At 35.2% G+C, this 18077-nt stretch overlaps 1 protein-coding gene across 1 annotated transcript; it reads left to right on the forward strand.

Moving 5' to 3' along the window:
- Positions 1-382: 382 nt before the first annotated feature.
- On the forward strand, positions 383-17811 carry tollip (toll interacting protein). The gene is made up of 6 exons (XM_079638724.1): positions 383-573; positions 3259-3408; positions 5045-5227; positions 7791-7943; positions 8279-8369; positions 17156-17811. The coding sequence occupies exons 1-6, from the start codon at positions 541-543 to the stop codon at positions 17374-17376; spliced, it is 831 nt and encodes a 276-aa protein (XP_079494850.1). The 5' UTR covers positions 383-540; the 3' UTR covers positions 17377-17811.
- Positions 17812-18077: the final 266 nt, after the last annotated feature.

Consider the following 18077-nt stretch of genomic DNA (forward strand, 5'->3'; position numbering starts at 1 on the left):
CGTGCAGTTATTTGCAACGTAGGCTAAACCATGTTTACTAGTGTTGTAAAAAATATCTTAATCCATTATTTTGTTAATTGGTATATTTATTCGCCTGGAACATATTAGGGAATAGGAACATCAAAAAAGATTAATCACTGGCTCTGGGCAGGTAGATACAATTTGACAGTTATTACAGGGATTTCTGTGTGCAGGTTCAAGTAGACCTATGTTTGAATTAATGATTGTTTGTTTGTTTGTTTGTTTGTGTGCGCGCGTGCGTGTGATTTGCATAATTTTATTTAAAAAATTGTTTTTGTCATGGTGATTGGGTGAGTTTTCATTGAGAAGTCTCCGATGTAATTATTCTAATTTTAAATAGATGCCAAAAGTCTTTTATTCTGAAATGTAAAATGGGGCGGGGCCTGAGAGGGTGGTTGTTCATTTCCGGTCGTGAGCTTCGCTAGTGCATATCGTTAGATATCAGTGCATTCTGACGTAATTATTTTTATATTTTGCTTATTTGGAAAATAAGACAACCGTTGTCTATCTTACCTCGAAATGGCAACAACAATTAGCACGCAACGGGGGCAGGTAAGAGTTCAGTTTGTTTAAATACAGTCTAATAGCAACATGTTAGCTTGCTCACGCTTCATAATAAACATTTTCCCTAATGAAAACAAACATTGAAAGTTGCGCAGTAACGTTACAGAATTACCAATGTAACAATAGGCATGTGTAGATGTTACACGAAGAAGACAGCTCAAGTGGCGTCTAAACATCACAATGTTTGACGCACAAAGTATCGAAAAGTACTAAATGTATACGTATGCCAGTTCTTAATTTTGTTTTGCCGAAACGTCGAGTTCTTCATAACAAGTATGTCGTTTTGTGTCAAGAAAGACGTGATGACTATAACGTTACGTCATCAAATATAATTTCATGCCAGATTTTAAAGACAAAATTGTGTCCGTGTTGTAAATAAACAGACTATTTATTATTTAATTTATATGAACCTTTTTTTATTGTTATATGATTAAAAACATACAGTTTGCGCATTACCATGATGGATAATAGTTGTTAGACGTAATATTTTGTGCACGGTATTGTTGGCCACATCGGGCTCGTGATTTAGAAACCAGTTTGTATGTAAAGGGAAGTTGACGCATGACGTAATAACGGACACTTCTAGTCAACCTCAGCTGTTTAGGTGTTTGGTGATATAGTAGAAGACAATAATAGTATACGGATATAATATGAGTGTATTTACAAAGAAAATTGTACCTTGTTCATTAGTACTTTGGTCATCTTATTTGGAAATTAACTGGAAAAGTGCCTGGACAATAACAAATACTGTATAAGTAAAGTTTTCGATAGGTATGCTATCCTTTAAAATGTCAGATAGGATATATCCTGTTAAACAGTTATTTGAAAGAATAAACATAGATTTGAGTTAACAGCATCAGAAGTCAGACAATTGACATCCTGACCTGACTATCCTGACTCTCTTGGCTTTCTTGCCCCATATAATACAGAGTGTGGCAGGAATTTTGGGCATCCTATTTGACTCCAGTTTAAAGTTTGACAAACAGATCACTGCTGTTGTCAAGTCATGTTTTTACCAACTCCGCTTTCTCGGTAAAGTTAAGCCTTTTTTATCCAGGGGCAATTTTGAAACTACAATCAATGCCTTTGTAACATCTCGGCTTGATTACTCAATCCCTCCAGGATTACTTTGGACTTTTTTTTTTTTTTTTTTAGATTTTTGCGGCCTTAAATGACTGATTTTGCGGTGGCTTTTCTCAAAATTTGCGCCAATATTTGCAGCTTTTTTTTTGGTCGTTTTTCAGGGAAAATCTAACATTTGTATTACTTTTCTGACCTCAAGAACCATTGGGCTCTGTAATTTCTAAACGGAGAACACTGATAATAACTTAAAAACATAATGTCAACATTTAATGTCCCTTTACATAGCATTAAACGCTGTTGTTGTTGTTGTTGTTTTTTAAATATAATGGATGAACACACGCCTCGATTGGACTCATTTATTTATTTATTAAACGCTGTCAATTGTTGTAAAACTTCACTGTTTTATGGACACTGCCATGTTTGACACTGTAGCTATGGTTACTGGTGTTAATCATAAAAAATAATCGTTAGATTTAATCAGGAGAAAAAATATCGGTAGATTCATCGATTGAAAGAATAATCGTTAGTTTCAGCCCTGCTTTGAACTTGCGAACTATGCTTCCATGGTGTCTCTAGGAACATTTAGCGTCTTCACTATCTTTGTGTGTCCTGTTCCTTGTTTGTGAAGGGCGATGATACATTCTTTTAACTTTTTGGACCATTGCCACATTTCTAACATGCAGTCAAACATGACACTCAAACCTAGCCAGTTCAGATATTTGATGTGTCCTTCTAGCTCAAGCAAACCTGGTGCAACTAATGAAGTTCTTGATTTGTTGCGTCGGGTGTGCTTGAGACAACACCTGTTTTGCAGATTTGTGCTGTTGTGAGGGATTCTATTCAGGGGGTTGAATCATTTTCAAGACTGCGGAAGTCCTTAAAAGTGACATTTTCAGTTGAATTTGGGGGAAACACTTGAAACATTTGTTGTGTTGAACTATTGCAGTTAATTTAGTTGGATTTGTTCATTGCAAACAGCTGAAAGTCTCAAATTTTGCCAATAAACCTCATTTGGAATGGGGGTTGAATAATTTCGATTACAACTGTAATAAGACATCACCCAGATGTATTTTCTTTTGGGGACTTATTAAAATATCAATTATTATATGTTAAAAGAAGCAGAAAGGTATATTTAATTTAAATCCCAAGCCTGGCAAGTATAAGGATCTCAAAATTCTAGACAAGTTTAGACCAATCACATTATTAAACAACGATTGCTTTTTAACTTTTGATTTAAATTGAACACAGTTTTATTTCCCATTATTACCATGATTTGAGTTTGGGGATACATTTGGAAACAATTTCTTTTTATGCAAAATTCAAACAGTTCAATCTCTTTACCAGAGGCACATTAACCCGATTTTCCATCAAACGTGGGGTTAAACATGGTTGCCCTATTTCTTCACTTCTCTTTATAATGTCTACTGAAATGCTTTGCCTTTATTAACCATTCAAATGGCTCCATTAGAAGTACTTGGACAACCAGTGGTCACTGATTTGAGATGATCACATAAACAAATGAAATGACTAGTAATTACTGTTAAAAGGGTAATTTTGTAAATATTGTTTATGTTCTTGTTCTGTGTTTAGGTCTACATTGGTGAGTTGCCTCAGGATTTTCTGAGGATCACCCCGACTCAACTGCAGCAGCAGGTACAGTTAGACGCCCAGGCAGCCCGACAGCTACAGTACGGAGGATCTTTGGGAACAGCTGGTCGCCTCAGCATCACTGTAGTACAGGTACCTTTATGTGTTATGGTTGTATTAGAGAGCAATAAAGTATTTTACAAGATACATTTAATTTTGGGAAATGTAGATACTTTGCAAAGCATAATACCTTATGTTTCTACGTTACTATATCCGAAAACAACATGCTATTTTTCATTTTTTTGAAGTTAAATTAAGAGTACTTCTCATTTTCCCAGTTGACTAGCTATTTAGTTCAGTTCACATTTATTTGTATAGCTTTTCACAATACATATAATTTTAGCTTTACAGAAAATGCATGTCTACATTACAATTTAAAGTCATCTGTTATCAGAGGTGACTGTCCAAGTAATGTATTTCAGAAATGTACATATACAAATCACGCATTTAGCTAACAATGTATTAATTTACGGCAGAAATGATGTACGCATTGAAGTAATTATTACAAGTTGCGAACCTAATTAAATTCCCGTTTATTTGTATAGCGCTTTTCACAATACACATTATTTCAAAGCAGCTTTATAGAAAGTGCATGAGTCCATGTTACAATTTAGAGTGATCTGTTATCAGAGGTAACTGTGTAAGTTAAGCATTTCAGAAATGTACATATACAAAGTCACAGTTAGCTAAAAATTTATTAATATAAACAATGTAATTTAATGCAGAAACAATGAGCTCATTGAAGTAATGAATACTTGTTTGTTAAATGTTTATGACATTTAGAAAATATAGCATTGGTGCATGTTGATTCAGTGTTTGCGTCATCTGAAATCTTCCCAGGAGTTGGCACCGTCTCTTCATAGGTGTCTGGCAAATATGTTGTAATAATGATTACAATATATAGAAATTTAGCATTGGTGCATGTTAATTCAGAGTTTGCATCATCTGAAGTCCTCAAAGGGGGAGTCATCTCTTCACAGGTGTTGGCATCTGAAGTGGGCATTGTTTTTGTTTCTGAGGTAAATATATTTCCAAGAGGTCCCAGAGTGGCCTTAGCCGATCCCAAGCTAGCTTCTCTCAGTTGTGAAGTGTTTCTGATCTGTTGACTGATTATTTCTTGAGCTGTTATTGACTGGAGAATGAATCAGCATCTAAGTTAAGGTGCGGTCACATTAGCAAATTCTTTCGTCCTTGTGCGAAATAACCGATTGCATGGATTCCTATTGAAATGACAGAAATTTGCCTGCGAAAGTTCGTTGGACAACAGTAAATGTGACTGCACCTTTAGGATTAGGGTATGCAACTTTGCCTTTTTGCCCAGTGTCAATAATTCATGTATAATACAAATAGCCTATAATTAAAAAAAATTTATGTAGAAAATATGTCTGTTTTACCACGTGTATTTTTATGTTTTATGCTGCAGGTCTTTCTCGTTAAAGTGACTAACCTGTTTAAAGGTATAATAATAATAGTATAGTAATAATAACAAGTTATTTATATCGCTCACATTTTCTGTGGTTAAAACAATGATTAGGCGCTTACATGAGCAATGCATTTCAGCCAGTTGCTTTGCTTAAAACTGAATTTGTACATAAATGGCTCATTGCAACTTTTTTTGTGTTTGTGCATCTGTGACTTTAGGTGTCCAAAAAAATACATAATGTTTGAAAGGAAATTCAAAAGCCTATAGGTTATAATATTATCTTATATCAGATTCTTATTTCCACAGGGAAAGCTGGCAAAGAACTATGGTATGACACGCATGGATCCTTACTGCAGGATTCGACTTGGGTATGCTGTCTATGAGACTCCTACTGCCCACAATGGAGCAAAGAACCCTCGCTGGAACAAGGTCATCCAGTGCACAGTCCCACCTGGGGTGGACTCCTTCTATCTGGAAATCTTTGATGAGGTCAGACTGCAATAACTTTGTATTTCACAACCTTTTCATTTTTGTTGAGCATGCCATCATTTTGTCGTACCTCATTCTATCTACTTCATCTAAGCTATAAATAATAGAAAGCTCTCATCTATTTTTGTACATGGATTACTTCCTTGAAATAAAGCAATCTTAAATAGTGTTATAAAAAAAATGTATATATATTTATAATATTTAATTTTGTTAACGAAAACTATGACAAAATATTTGTTGATTACCTTTTTTACACGGCACCAGCATCATTAAACAATAACTGTGACTAAAGCAACATTCAGTATTGTTGGCAAGAATTGATTAATATGTAGTTTTTTTACTAAAATATGCAATTTTTTTACTAAAATCTGTCTATTTCTAACAAAAAAAGAAGACAATTATTTAAACTTTTACAATATTACAATACAAATATCCTGTTGGAGCAGCAATTTACTTTCCTTTGTTTCATATCAGCACAGTGGGTTTGTCTTTCAAGTAGTTCAAAATAGTGTTAATTTTTCATTGTTAATGAATTTTTTAAAGAATTTTTTCATTGTTCAAAGTCTCATCCATTTTTTTTTCATAGTCAAGTTTTAGGTGAATAAGTTAAATTAGGATGCATAAGTAGCTTTTCTAAATGTAATGTTTAGGAAAAAAACATTACTGCTGTGCATCTTGAGACAAAACAATGGCACTGACATTTAAAGAGAAATCAGTGTGAGTTGCTTTTAGTCTGAGACTAGGCTTATGCCTATGGAATGAGTTTTGTGTTTTTGATTTATTCAGTTGAACATAATGTTTTTGAGAGTAAAAATAATTTTGTAATATTGTACTTAAAAATAAAATAAAAGATTGCAAATAAAAAGTCGTCTTAATGCTGTTTTAATTACAAAAATAAAGTAATTCAACATTTCATTCATTTGTTTCGCCAAGCGAGAGAGACCAATAGAAACAGGCCTATCATATTGGTGCTCAGATACCGCCCCCTGCAGCTTTACTTGAAACGTTTCAACTCTCAAGTAAGGTTTAGTATTGCAAACAATGACAGCAGAACAGAGAGCAATTTTGTGTGTGCGTAATAAAAACTGTACAAAGAAAATATTTTCTTTGAGAAGAGTTTTTTTATTAATCTTTCTTTCTTTTTTGTGTAATTAAAATCGCTTTAAGGTTTATTTTTTAATTACAATATATTTATTTTTGCTCTCAAACACATTGCGTTTGATTTAATAAAAAATACATAAAAGTAATTCCATATAAGCCTTATCTGTGAAGCTGGGCATAAAAGTCTGGGTGATTTAGTCTAGTTGTAGTCATTGAAAACTGCACTTTGATGAATTACAATCACAATTATAAATCATGATTGTTGTTATTTCAGATTTTTTTTTTTTCTACATAATTATGCTCTCAACTATGGACTTGTATCAGAGAAATAGGCAGCCGTTTATGCTACTGGAACCCAAACCTTTTCCACAGCAATACGTGAAAAGGGTTTACTGGGTCCCCACAGGCCCTTAAAGTCTTATATTCAGTTATATCAAATTTAAGGCCATACGTCTTATATAGTATAAGAAAAGTGTTCATTATAATTTCAAGTATCTTAAAGGTAGGGTAGGTAGGATTTATATAAAAACTTTTTACCAAATTTGATTAAACTTTCTATATATATCAATGCATAATTAAAATGTAAGTACTCTGATAAAAAGAGTATAAAATTCGAGTGATTCTAGACCGTTTAATCTTCATTAAACACAGCTCATTATTTCCATTCGGGACGAATCACAGGATTGGCTTGCGCGACTGTCACTCTCAGTCGCCATGACTACCGCCGTTATTACTGGCTCTGCCCACGTGCGCGCAGTCGCGCACCCGTTTTTAGGTGGGAGTGAATGGAATTAATGAGCTGTGTTTATTGAAGATTAAATACACTAGAGTAACTCGGTTTTTTATGCTCTCTATTTCAGAGTACTTGCATTTTAATTATGCATTGGTATATAAAGACAGTTTAAACAAATTTGAATAAAAGTTTTTTTTAGACAATTCTGACCTACCCTACCTTTAAGTAAATCATTAAATTTATATTCCTTTAAAAAATATGTGATAAATATATATTTTTATTAATAAACATAATCATTTATAATTTTGACTCATCCCTTTCCTTAAAAAATTGGTTAAAGGCTGAGCTGTGAGGTTTATTATTTTATAAAACACTTTTGTATTTGAATGGTAAAATTGTTAAAATTGGGGGGTTTATGGTCATTTTATGGTTTAGTGTAAAATAGACACTGAAAAACCCCACTCGTATGGTATTACTTTTATTTGTGCAAATCTTAAAAAGGTCTTAAAAAGCCTTACATTAGTTTATTTTTTAAAATCCTGCAGATACCCTGCTTTAGAAAGCTGTTTGTCTGCTGTCTATTACATCATTCATAAATATTATCAACAGACAAACACAACTTTTTCTTTTTTAAATCATGAAATTTAAAATTCTGAAAACCTAAATGTAATGGTAACTATTCTGGCTGTAACCTCTCCTAACTAATGGCTGTTGTGTGTTGGTGGACAGAGGGCATTTTCGATGGATGATCGCATCGCATGGACACACGTGACTATCCCAGAGGGCCTGCGCGAGGGCACCGTAGTGGATGAGTGGTACAGTTTGAGCGGAAGACAGGGTGATGACAAAGAGGGCATGATTAATCTCGTCATGACTTTTGCAGTAAGTCCTAAAAAATACTTCTGTGCATGAACTGAAAATTATGGCATGTCTTGACCAGGTGTTATTGCAAACAAAAGATAAAAGCTGTTGCTTAATGTTGATGTTAAGTTGTAAACCAATTTGATTGTGATTGGTATATGTTCTCTTGGCTGCAATTGCGTAATTTTGCATTTTTGCTCAAATTACATGTAACCTGTACAAATTTCCTGGTCAGGACATGCTCTAAAATTCACACATGCACTATAAATCGGGAAAAGTTGTAAGAACAATAGCTCTCTCAAGGATAGAGCTTGTCAACTTTTGCTGAATCTCTTTTTTTCTTTTCTTTGACCTAGTCAATACCAGCAGGAATGATGATGCAGCCGCAACCTGTGGTTCTGATGCCTACAGTTTATCAGCAAGGCGTTGGATATGTGCCCATAGCAGGTTTGTTTAACAATCTATCATCATAACTAGGCGGGCCAGCTACATGGAATAGGCCTATTCGTTACGGTGAAATCACAAAATATAATGCACACAAACGTGTCCCTACTACTTATATACAACCACTGATGAGCATAATCGGTTTTGATGAAGAAAAAAAAACGAAAAAAAAAAAAAACTATACAAATGCAGGTTAGAACCCAGAACCTTTTACACACTTGACGAAAGTTCTACCACTGGACCATTTAAGCACACGAGAAAATACCGCGGATACATCTTATTAACGATAAATTAAACCCCATGTACTATTTAAATCGATTGTTGGACATGTTATTGTACATATATCTGATTTAGTATTGTATTACCAATGGACTGTACAACTTTTGAACTTTATTCCTTTTTTTAAATTATTATTTATTCGGGACACAAGAGGTCTGCGCAGGACTGTTTTTTTCCGTCCCGCTCCCACAAGGTTCAATTCAGCAACCGCTTAAAATACTTAAAAGTAAAAGCTTAAAAGTGTTCACCTGCTTTAAAAATTTAGATCTCGTTTTCAGAATCTCAAATCTCAAAAACAAGTCGTTTTTCCTTTTTTTTATTTTTGGTTTTAATTTTGGGGGAAAAAAACGATTGAACGAATGATACACGGCAGTGATGCGCGGGTCAATGTATAAACAACCCGCACCCGACCGACGTTTTCAACCCGCCCGCAACTCGGACCGCAAACAAAAGAAAGAAAATATTGTACCCGACCCGCTTTCTGGCCCGCAAATTGGGCCATAGACGTAGGAACTAGGGGTGTGCATTTTTCTGAATGCTGTGTTTTGTAATAAAGGCTTGATTTATTCATTTATTTCGTTTCATTTTCTTAACAATTGAGATGCTGCATGCGTTTATCCAGTCTAATCGAAGTGTGCGTCTCTCCTCCGAATTTCCCAACAAAAATCCCGCCCCCTCTCAGAAAATACATAAAACTCACATTACTGAGCTATATGCGTTTAAAAGTAGCCTATTAAAATGGCACAATGGCATTGCTCAGTTCAACGTGTTGGGAAATCGGGCATTTTGTCCCGCTTCAGCTCTTATTCAAAAGTTAATAACGCGCTCAACATTCAGGTAAATAAGGATTTCCCACTTTCATCTCTGCAGACTGAGCTCGTGCGTCATCCTCGCGCATTCAGCCAATAAAGTGTAGACCTATGTATTTCATAGAACATTATGTCTAGTACTATATAAATTACAATGGTTTAATTGGCATTATTTCAAACGACCCGACTGACCGCGACCCGAATATCATTAAAAATATTTTTGGATGATTCGTAACCGCGGGTGACCGCAGGCACTCGTCGCTCATTTTGGATCATCCCGCGCATCACTGATTCACGGGGCCTATTTGTAAACCGTTATAGTAAAAAAAAAAAAAAAAAAAAAAAAAACTAACTTCCAAAATAATCCGGCGGGCCAGAAAATATTGCTGGCGGGCCAGTTTTGGCCCGCGGGCCGCCAGTTGCCGACCCCTGGTCTATATGATAGAGCTGCGATTTCAACACCCATGTGATCTTAATCCTGAATGACAATGATTCGACTGTCTATTAGAACTTTGACAAGTACGATCACACTGGGACATTCAAATGTGTTCGCGTTGCCGCTGAGCCAGACAGAGCGGTTGTCATGTTTAGGTATGAAACAACTTCACAAACAGTCTTTTCAACCTCACAGTAATGTTATTTCTATGTTACAAATATTCAAATTATCACAGAAGTACTGGGATAAAAGTTTATAGTTCGGTTATAAACACGGATGTCTACGGTAGTAATTAAAATAGAGCAAATAACCTTTTGAAAGTAACTTGGCACATCAAATAACGATTGTATCGATTACACTAAACCACTAGGTGGCGACAAGTGACTGTTAAAAATGTATTTGTCATTGAATCATTCATTAAAGGGCACCTATTATCGAATTTTGAAATTTACCTTTCATGTAGTGTGTAACATAGATATAAGTGAACAAAAACATCCTGCAAAGTTTGAAATATGAAAGTGCACCGTATATAAAGTTATTGTCTTTCAAAAGTAAGAGTCGACTCTGAGTCATTTTTATGAATCGTTAGAAGACCGAAGCTTTTTCTCTGACTAGATGACGTCAACTTGTCAAGTTATTTGAATACGACACGCCCACTTATTGCGCTCCAAGGCTCATGGCGACGAGACGCTGTGTTCTGAAGTGCGACTCAAAAGCCAGCTTTTTTAATCTGCCCAAGGAGGAGCATTTGAAGACTAAGTGGCTACAATTCATATATACAACTATACCACAGAAGTATAGTCCGAGCCTTGTGCTTTGTTCGCGCCATTTTGAAGACGATTGCTTTTCTAACTTAAATGCAATCAAACTTGGATTCGCGAGCCGGCTGATATTGAAGGAAGGTTCAGTTCCAAGTGTATTTGCATGTTATTAATAATTGTTGCTTTATATGTTTTATGTAGCATGCTTAATAATTATTTTGTTTGTTGTGTAAGCACCGTTTAGCTTCTAGGTCTTCAATGACAATTGTATTGAGATATGTGAAGTGTTTGTCGTTGTTTTCGGAGTTGTCTTAAAGAATAATACCTCGTAGTAACGTACAGATGGTACTCAACCAGAATGAGACTTTTACCGCCGCCGTTCCCGCGGCGGTAAAATTGCGGGGGTGTATTTGCTGGCTTTGACCGCTAAGAGGCGCTACAATCGCAGACTTTGAAAAGTGTCAGTTTATTCTCTCTATTGCGTAATCTGCCGCCGCGCCGCGGCTCATTGAGAGTGTTTGAAATGTGGTAAAACAGATCAATTCAAGTTAAACATTTAGTTAAATGAATTCATATAATCACAAGACTGAAATTAAATGTAGGCCTAATACATTGAATAAATAATGAAAACATTTCAACACAAAACATTGCAATAGAAAAATATTAGGCTACATCAATGAGGATTTGCAAGAGCAACGTCTTATCAGCGGACCGACGGTAGCGCAGTGGACAACGCAACAGCACGAGCTTCACGGAGCTTCAAGCGATGCGAGATCGAATCTCATTAGCTTTGGCTGACAGCGTTAAATGTTTTACCATTCTTGATGCTTAGATAGGTAACTGTTTATTGAAGTCAAGCGTTTTGTTTAATTATCAATGGCACATTACAACATAGCTACATTTGCTAGATTCCAGTCGAGCCGCTGCACAGACGACAAACCAGATGAAGGAAGATTATCAGCCGATCGCGTCAGAAAATGAAAATGATGAAGCTATCTTTAATCTGCTAAATTATTGTTTTGTGAATCATCCACGAAATTGAGATGACTGACAATTGATACCCGCCATAGCAAAGGAAGAAATTTTTAAAAACAGATCCTGGACATTTCAAGGTTTAAATAAAGTGTCGGGGGCAGTTTATTTATTTAAAACAGGGTTGCATCGAGTTTATTAAGTAAGAAACAGAATCTTATTCTTGCGACATTTTAAATCTGTATTGCCAAATAAATTGCAGCTAAATAAACAATTAAAACAGTAGGCTAGTCTACAAAACGAAAATAGTTCAAAGCAACATAAATTAAGATTTTCTTTGCTTCTCTCTCGCGCTGGAACTCTTTTATTTTAGTTTATTTAGTCTCCCTGCACTGCGCGCGCCGGGTCTCTCTCGACATTAAACAAGATTTCAGGTACCCCCATTATACAGCTGATACTGATGTCGCTGTGTGTCATCCATACAAATCCCGAAAAAAAAAATGTAACAAATGATTGAGTCTTGCTTCAAACAGAATGCCTGGTTGAATTCACCGTACAATAAAACGAGGTGGATCGAGATTAAAAGCGCTCTGTATCTGCTGCTTATCGCATTCGTTTAGTTGGCAAGAACGCGTTTCGTCGATAGTTCATGTTTAGATAATGCCAGATTGTTGACAAACACACTCAAACGTGTTAAAATTCTACAAAACCAGTTGAAACAAATGGGTTGAACACTTCAACTGAAAGTGTGTGTGAAACCTCTTTAAATACAATACATAAAACTACAATATTTATCATTTAAGGGCCTACATTTGGACACATCGAGAGATTTATCTTTAAAAGTATTTTGCCTTTGCCTGGTCATCAGACTCACTCTGCATATGAAAGACATTTAACACCTCCTGAAGCCCCAACCCCCCACAGGCGATCTGAGTCTGAGACCGACTTAAAACAAAGAGAAGTCGGAATTCACACTAGACATTAGCATTAGGCTAGTAAAGTGTTGATAATGAAATAATTAAGTTATTTAGGCTATGTAGGCTAATGTTTCTGTCATAAAAGTTTATTAATAAACATTTAATTATTTCAATAATTGAAGAAATAAAACACTACCTCGGTTTGGGCCAGCTTTTTCCAAGCAAACCTAAATACAAACGCATGTTCATTTGTTGTCATGAATACAATGTTCAACTCAATGTTAAATTCCACGGGGATCTTTGGATCCTTACAACCAGGGTGCGCGATTTGTGAATTAGCTATTATTATTATTTTTATATATATATAAATCTCGAACCACAGTGCTTGCTGCTGCTAAACTAAATAACATTTATATAATAATTATGAACTTAAATGAAACAATATCGCAACATTTCGACAAATAAATTATCTCTATTTTTACAATTTAATTCAGGGTGATTTAGCCTAGAGACTACATTTAATTATAGCGAGATTTCCACCCTTGTCCGTTCATCATTGGGAAGCGCTCACAGCTAGTTTGAGTAGATCCTCTGCACCTCTCGGTTTCATACGGATTACCTAATCAGATAACATTTATTAAATATTTAGACATTTAAAGGCTTTAGACATAGCCGATTTCTTATCGTGACTGAGCGGAGGAAAGTGGCTTTCGGTTCATTTTTGTGACGCGCAGTTCCTGGAGACAGAGACGACAGATAAACTTTTGAATAAAAGTTTGAATATGAATAAAAGTTTACAGTTTTGAACGATGTAGGCTACTCTACTCTGATCTGTATGACTAAAAAACTACGGAGTAGCCTAAAGGGCCTAAGTTATTTTAGATGTCTGTTATGAGAAAAATAAATCCAAATGAACGCGCAGCCGCGTCTGCCGAACATTAATTCAACATGCCAGAATAAACCCCGACTTTAGAACAATGGATAGCGCCACTCGGCGTGGTGTGCCAAAATACTTAATTATAAACTTCAATATTTCATTCAAAACAATCTCAAAAAGCTTTGTGACATTTTGAAAGCCGTGCATGCATTAAGGCACTGGAACCATGAACTGAAACTGGTTCTGATTTAATTGTTTGTCGTTTAAACGTGCCTGTTGCATATCTTTACATTATATATTTTAAATGGTCTATTGGTGAAGTAATTTATAGCATTGGTTACTGTGGAGGGAGGGGGGATTAAAATAATTCAGCAGAAGCAGGGATGTTTAGACCAGAAGGAAATCCCAGTCCCCCCTGGCAAATCACACCTTGCTTAAAACCATGTTTTACAAACTCTTTATAGAAACCAAAAAAAAAAGGCAATTCTGTATAAAAAAAATGTTTTGTTTGTTTGATTGTCTGCATTAATAACAGGCTATGACATGCATTAATAGTCTAAAATGTACAATAGTCTATGTTTGTTCGGGATTCGAACCCGTGTCATCCAAATGACCGATACGTCAGTTCCACCACTCGGCCATGAATTTACTCATTTAGAAATGCCCGGTTTATCCAATCTGTTCCAGAGAAGCGCTCATCATTCGTCTTATTCCTCAATAGTGTAGTAAACAAATAATCAGCTTCTTTGCACCTAATTTATTTTTGTTCGTTATTTTTGTTATTATTATTATTTTATCACGCTGCTCCCAACGGGCAATAGGCGTATGTCGCCCACCGACGTCTAGGCTACAATATGAAATAAAGGCTATATTGTTCTCGTCTCTATTTTTAAATTATGATTCTATTTTTCTGTCCTAAACAATGTTCTATAGTAGCCTATTTCATCTGTTAATTGACATTAACCCCGCTTACATTTCAAAATACGGCAATAGCTGCTGTTTTGCACAATGTCCCTCTGCGCCACCTGGCGGTCATTTCGCGAATGACTTTGAAATGCGACTGGATTATTTTTACCGCGGTAGTTTTGCCGCGGTGCCTGTCGCGGCGGTAATAGGCATTCTGGTTGAGTACCATCTGTAACTGCATTTTTTTTTTTTTTGTAAAAACGTTATATTTATACATCGGGCTAATGCAAACAAAGACTGATTGTGCTTTTACAATATGAACTCTGGGCTATGCTCGCTAACATAACATTAAATTATTTATCTTATTTTTAGTTTTTTACTACAAACTACAAAGCAGTGGACTATAATCATTATTATAACACGATTTAATTGATAAAAGCATCATTGTACTCCGTGTTAAACAATAAGTATTATCTCTGTAAACACTGCTGGGTCATCTGACCAATCGCAGATTAGCGTCGCGCAAAGGAGGGGTTTGGAAAAACGAGTCGTTAAACGAATCATTTGGGAGTCGGTGAGCAAATCAGGTAAAAATAAATGCATATTATACGACAACAAAAGTGTTTTTTTGTCATTGCATGCATGTAAACCTGTTGTTGGGGACTCCCACAACAACATTATGGACATTTTAAATGTCATAATAGGTGCCCTTTAAAGAGATTCATTCAAAAACGATTCATCGAGTAATGAAACCAGTATGTAAGAATGAGTCATTCCTTCTAACCGATGTTTGTAAAAAATAATAATAATAATAATAATTCATTCAAATTATTAGACATATTTAAATAGACTGCAGCAAAAGTTATTTTAGTTAGTTGTCTATTCTATTAGAATAGCAAAATAATATGTTTGCTCTTATTGCTCATGCACAGACTATTCATTCAAATGTCTGATTTGAATAAACATATTGTCTAACACTGCTTTTGCTTATTGCTGTGTTTTAAACGAAGGTGCAATGATCAAAATGCATTACAAGACAATATTTTGTATCAGATTTGGTTATTGGAATAATAGATTATAAACTAACATTTCATTCTGAAAACATATCCTATTTGTAGATTGAAATTAAACCGTAATACGTGATTACATGTATTGCTTGCTGAAAGGTAATGTCATAAAGGGTAGCAGAAGTATTTCTTTCACACTTTTCCTTCAATTGTTCACCAACATTATTTTATTATTTTATACCCCCTGAAAATGTCCACTAGGCTACAATAATAGTATGATTGTATTAGTGTTTGTTACAGGTATTACAGTGTATTAATATATTAACTTAATAGATCATAGCATGCTATATGGGTCAACACTTAGTCATATTTCTGTTTTTTGACCTCTCAGATCAATGATTAAGAACAGTTCAGGGATAAATGTGAAAAGAATTAGCAAAGAAATGCCCAGAGAGAGAGAGAGAGAGAGAAACAGGAACTAGCCGAGCTAGAGAGAACACCCAGGGAGAGGAGTAAAAGGAGGGCAGCCAGGGAGAGTGACAGAGAAAGAAACCCCTGGAAAGAGGTAGAGATAGAAACCTGCAGAGGAATGGAAAGCAGTGAAGAATGAAATAGACACAAACAAAAAGATATACTCCGCACAGACAGAAACCAGCAGTGAGAGACAGCAACATGGACAATGAGAAGGTTCCTTTTAAACCATAGCAGCCCCCTTGAAAGTCTGTTGTTGAACAGAGGCTCACAAACAAAACTGCAGTTTCAAGATAAGTGGTTTTGTGACTTTACTTGGCTTTGGTTTTGTGCTTTTATTATGTAAATTAACTCAAAACTCAAACATCAGCAATGGCTAAAAACACAGACCAGGCCTTCATCACAGGAAGCCAGGGTTTAAAAACTGGAAAAAGGCCATTTATAAACAACTGGTGAGCACTTGGCTGAGAATACTTTCAATGTTATGATGCGCTTGAATCTGCCTTTGTCTGTTCTGCGTGGGTTCATCATGTTTAAACCTATAAAGCTTACTTTATCATATATGATATGTAAATCATAAATGTGCAAAAGTCTCTAAATGATCAGTCAAGACAAGGAACCTGTTGTATACAATCTTCTACATGCCTTCTGTCGCCTAATTGAGAGTTTATACTTGTTTATCGGATAAAAGGCCGCTTTGTATTGTTCACTACGTCCACCTTGTCTTTTTGCTGTGAAATCCAGATTTTTATCAAATAAATGTAAGAATAACTAACAATGTTAGTAATATTTCAAGATAAACACTTACTAGACTGAAGTAAAACTTAGGTTTACCTGATTATCCATCTTTTTTATTATTAGATAGATCCTGTTAGAATGTGAGTATCAAATATGATCTAGCAGGCTGTTGAGGAATATTAGTTTGTTCATCTCTCAATCATCATTGTATTGCATTACATAATATGTTATGAAACTACAGTTTTGATCATAAAACTAAGCATTTAAATATCATCTTACTAAGACTATTATTGGCAGATATCGAGTGACAACTGATATTTATATGCATTTTGAGTAAAAAGTCTCCTGTACGTCTGTTTTTTTCCTCCTTGAGTACGAGATCCATATTCTCTCTACACCAGACTATCTGAGCCATAAAAGCCGGATGTTTCAAATATGATGCAAAACATAAAGCATGTCATTTTTTTTCTAACTATTATTTCATATGTCAGGGTTATAGTGATAATCAAGCTATTCAAGATAATTTAAATGCATATATACATAACACATTTAAATGCTTCTTTCAATTATAAAAAATAAAACAAAAAAAATATCTTTTGTCCAAATTTGCACCTAGGTGTCCCTGGTATGTACAACCCAGGTGTGGTACCGATGGGAATGCCAGCTGTGCCTCCTGTTGCACCACAGAGCACCCCTTGCAGTGAAGAAGACCTTAAAGCCCTTCAGGATATGTTTCCCAACCTGGACAAGGAAGTGATTCGCACTGTTTTAGAGGCCCAACAGGGCAACAAGGATGCTGCCATAAACTCCTTGCTACAGATGGCAGAGGAGCTTTAACTGGAGAACTGCCAGTCAGAGCTTAAATATTCAACTGTACCAACAATGTAAAACTTTATACCAAAAATACCTTGTAAAAATGCACACTGAAGTCTATCAACCCTTAATAGTAGCAAGTAAATCTAACAACTTGTAATTGTTTTTGCTAAATCGGCATTCAGAATGAATGTTTCTGGAATGTTATATATAGAGAATGTAGGATAATTTTGCAAAAGAGTATCTTGTCGTATGTCCACCGAGGGCAGTATACCATATCTGTATTGTAGTGATCCCATGTCTTAAAGATGTTTGATATTATTATGCTTTTATCTGTATGAATTTAGTTACATAAATGTACATGAATATAATTTATTTTGAAGATTATTAAAGAGATATTAGAGTATGTCATTTTGATGGGTCTTTTGTATGTGCACAAACCACTTTATGACAATTACCAGAACAGAGAGCATCTGTTACGCAAGTGTAAAATCCCAAATAGCGTCTCAGTATATAAGTACGTTGCCTCAATGCACAGCACACTAAACATGTGCAAGACCTTTCAAATTATGATAGTGTTTTTGTGGACACAAAAGGATAAACATAGCATACTATACATTGTGTATATATATATATATATATTATAAATGTTGGATCTGTGACAAATTGCTGTTCTTTTATTATGAGTTGCTTTGAATAAAAGCATCTGCAAAATGTAAATTAAA

The sequence above is a fragment of the Phoxinus phoxinus genome (assembly GCF_949152265.1).
Source record: "Phoxinus phoxinus genome assembly, chromosome: 2".
In the NCBI taxonomy this organism is placed as follows: Eukaryota; Metazoa; Chordata; class Actinopteri; order Cypriniformes; family Leuciscidae; genus Phoxinus; species Phoxinus phoxinus.